At 36.9% G+C, this 2651-nt stretch overlaps 1 protein-coding gene across 17 annotated transcripts in view; it reads left to right on the forward strand.

The window, feature by feature from the left end:
• Positions 1-2651, forward strand: part of PPP3CA (protein phosphatase 3 catalytic subunit alpha) — a 287898-nt gene that overhangs the window by 249520 nt on the left and 35727 nt on the right. For all 17 annotated transcript variants that reach the window (XM_070614181.1, XM_070614175.1, XM_008522335.2 and 14 more), the window contains one exon: positions 908-1033. In XM_070614181.1, coding sequence (XP_070470282.1) covers positions 908-1033 — 126 coding nt within the window. The remainder of the gene's footprint in view (positions 1-907; positions 1034-2651) is intronic.

Consider the following 2651-nt stretch of genomic DNA (forward strand, 5'->3'; position numbering starts at 1 on the left):
GCAGTATACTGTTCTGTATTCTCCAAGAAGGCAGAACTAGAATCAGTGAGTGGTAAAGAAGGTTTAAGCTCAACCTGAGAATTTCCCACAACTTAAAATTGTGTATCCGTGGAACAGGTGACCCCGTTAAAACAGATGGCTTTTCCCTCATTGAAAGTGCGCACGGAGACCTGCTCACCCTGTCCCAGGATTGCTAAAGAATGAATTTCTGAATCCGGGTGGAAGTGAGACTCTTAGGATCTCTGGAACCATAGCGTTCCATGTGCGTGTGTGTCTAACCCACAGACACCATACAAAGCAGAGTGAAGCCGGCAGATTCATTCTTCTAAGTCCTGGATGGTGCATCCTTTTCAAGAGACAAGTGCATAGTCAGATACCAGTATATTATTTTATGCAGATTCAACTCAAACATGTTACTTTATTAAGTCAAGAACACAATCTAATTTTAAACTGTTTTCTACAACTATTATCAAGTCTACTGGAAAAAAGTGCTTTTTAAAAGAAATAGAAATTCTATTCAAATATTTGAGGAGATTATTAAATTATTTCAGACTAACTTAGTTATGTCACTTTTATTAGTATCATCATATATTAAGACTAGAATGTTGTTGGCTGCAAGAGGAGCTTGATCTAATTTCTGACAGACATTTAATTAACTGTTTTGTATAAATATTTGCCAAATTATAATGCCATTCACGTTTAGTAGTCATATGTTGTGCAGTTACATATTCCACCAAATGAAGTTTAAGGCCATAAGTAGTATAAACATTCATGACTGATTAAGCTATTTGCCTTGATGTTTTGGAACTTAAGTCAGAGAGTTGAATATTCTTGATCAACTGAAGCCATGTGTAGAAGCAGAAATGCGTGCTTGTGAATCTAACATCCTTCTTTTTGTCGTTTTCAGCTGCAGTCTTGAAGTATGAGAACAACGTCATGAATATCCGGCAGTTCAACTGTTCTCCTCACCCATACTGGCTTCCAAACTTCATGGATGTTTTCACTTGGTCCCTGCCATTTGTTGGGGAGAAAGGTGTGTGGTGGAGTCCTGAGAAGTTCCTAATAAAATGATTCAGGCGGGAGGGAGAGGAGATGCGGCCGTTTTCCCCATGAAACACTCGGAAGGAGAAGCGCTTGGCCTTACCAGTGAAACTCACAGGCTGCACCAGGAGAGAAGGGATTTGAAAGTGTGTCACTGTCTGTTGTATTAACAAAATGCAAAGAGTGAGTTAAGAGGGAACCAAAGAAATGAGGTATATTAGAAGAATTTATATAATCTCGTTAGAGTAATAGAACTCTTTTAAAAATAACAGATATAAAGTTTTAACTGGCTTCAAGCTGTAATGGCTACCTTTTTTCTTACCCCTTTGTATTATAATTCAAAAGTGCTGTTTTATTTTACAAACTGACTGCCAAATTCAAAGGTTAAGATGGCCATGCTTTCTGAAATCACCTCTCTGATGTTAAAAATGATCATTGTATGATAGTGATTAATGGCTACAGCATTTTGAAAGACAATGTGTCCAGCAAAGAACAGTTCATGACAAATATAGTGGCAATTAGTGTATTACAAGGTGAGACAAATTTACATTTTAAAGATGCCTATTAACTTGCCCCAGTTTTCCAGAAGAATTGGGCGTTTCTTTCCTTCCTTCTTTCTTTCTTTGTTTTGTTTTTATATTTTGACCTAAACCTCAGCCAAACTTTCAAGGAAAGGCCTTCACCCACTGAGCTTGAGCTTTTAGTTAGGAGGCCTACTGTGACAGACTGGGCCATTCCTCACGCGTCACCTCTCATGTCGCTTGGGAAGTGAACGGACACTGTTACACAGATGAGAGTTTGCGCGTCTTTCAGGAAATGATGTCCTGAGGGGGTGGTTAGAGAAAAGGTACACATTTTTCTGAAATATTTTTATTTATATTAATAAATGTATGTAACATATTAATATATGTAATATTTATTTTCCTACAATATTTCTTTTTTTTTCCTTTAAATGCCCCCACATGATTAAACCAGGAAGTTATGAATTTCGATGAAGAAATCTTCCCTTTGGATTCTAAAACAAGTCAAAAGCACATTTTGGCAGTCTGATAAGTGTTTGTGCTGTCTTGCTCCTGGTGGGTCGTGGCATGTGTTCATGTCACCTGTTTCTTCTTTGGAAACAGAAGCAGTGCAAATGCTGACAACTCCTGGCCACTCTGAACACCCTTCAGTTGGGTTGTTCGCAGTCATTACTCAGATTTGAACATCTATTCTAAAAGAACATATTAATGTATTTGCATATATGCATAAATCACTGTTGTAATTAAACTGAAGCTCTAGATGAACATTGGCTCTGCTGTGGTTTTACTCTTTATCCTATACCTTCCATTCTAGAAAAACATTGATTTTAAAAAATAGCTCTTGAAGAAATAGTGGACAAGCTTCTTTGCACATTCGTGATAGATGTCAGATGTGAATAGCATGCCCCTTAGTGTAAAAGTGATGCAGTACGAATTTTCTCCTTACAACACATTTATGTAGTCCTATTGTAATCTCTTTGCTCAAATGAATTTCTTGTAAACGTACCTGTGCTTTATTTACAATTTAATGATATATCTATCAACACATTCATTTTTTAAATCAGTATTCTCAAAACTACTACAAATATA

Source organism: Equus przewalskii, chromosome 3 (genome assembly GCF_037783145.1).
Source record: "Equus przewalskii isolate Varuska chromosome 3, EquPr2, whole genome shotgun sequence".
NCBI lineage: Eukaryota > Metazoa > Chordata > Mammalia > Perissodactyla > Equidae > Equus > Equus przewalskii.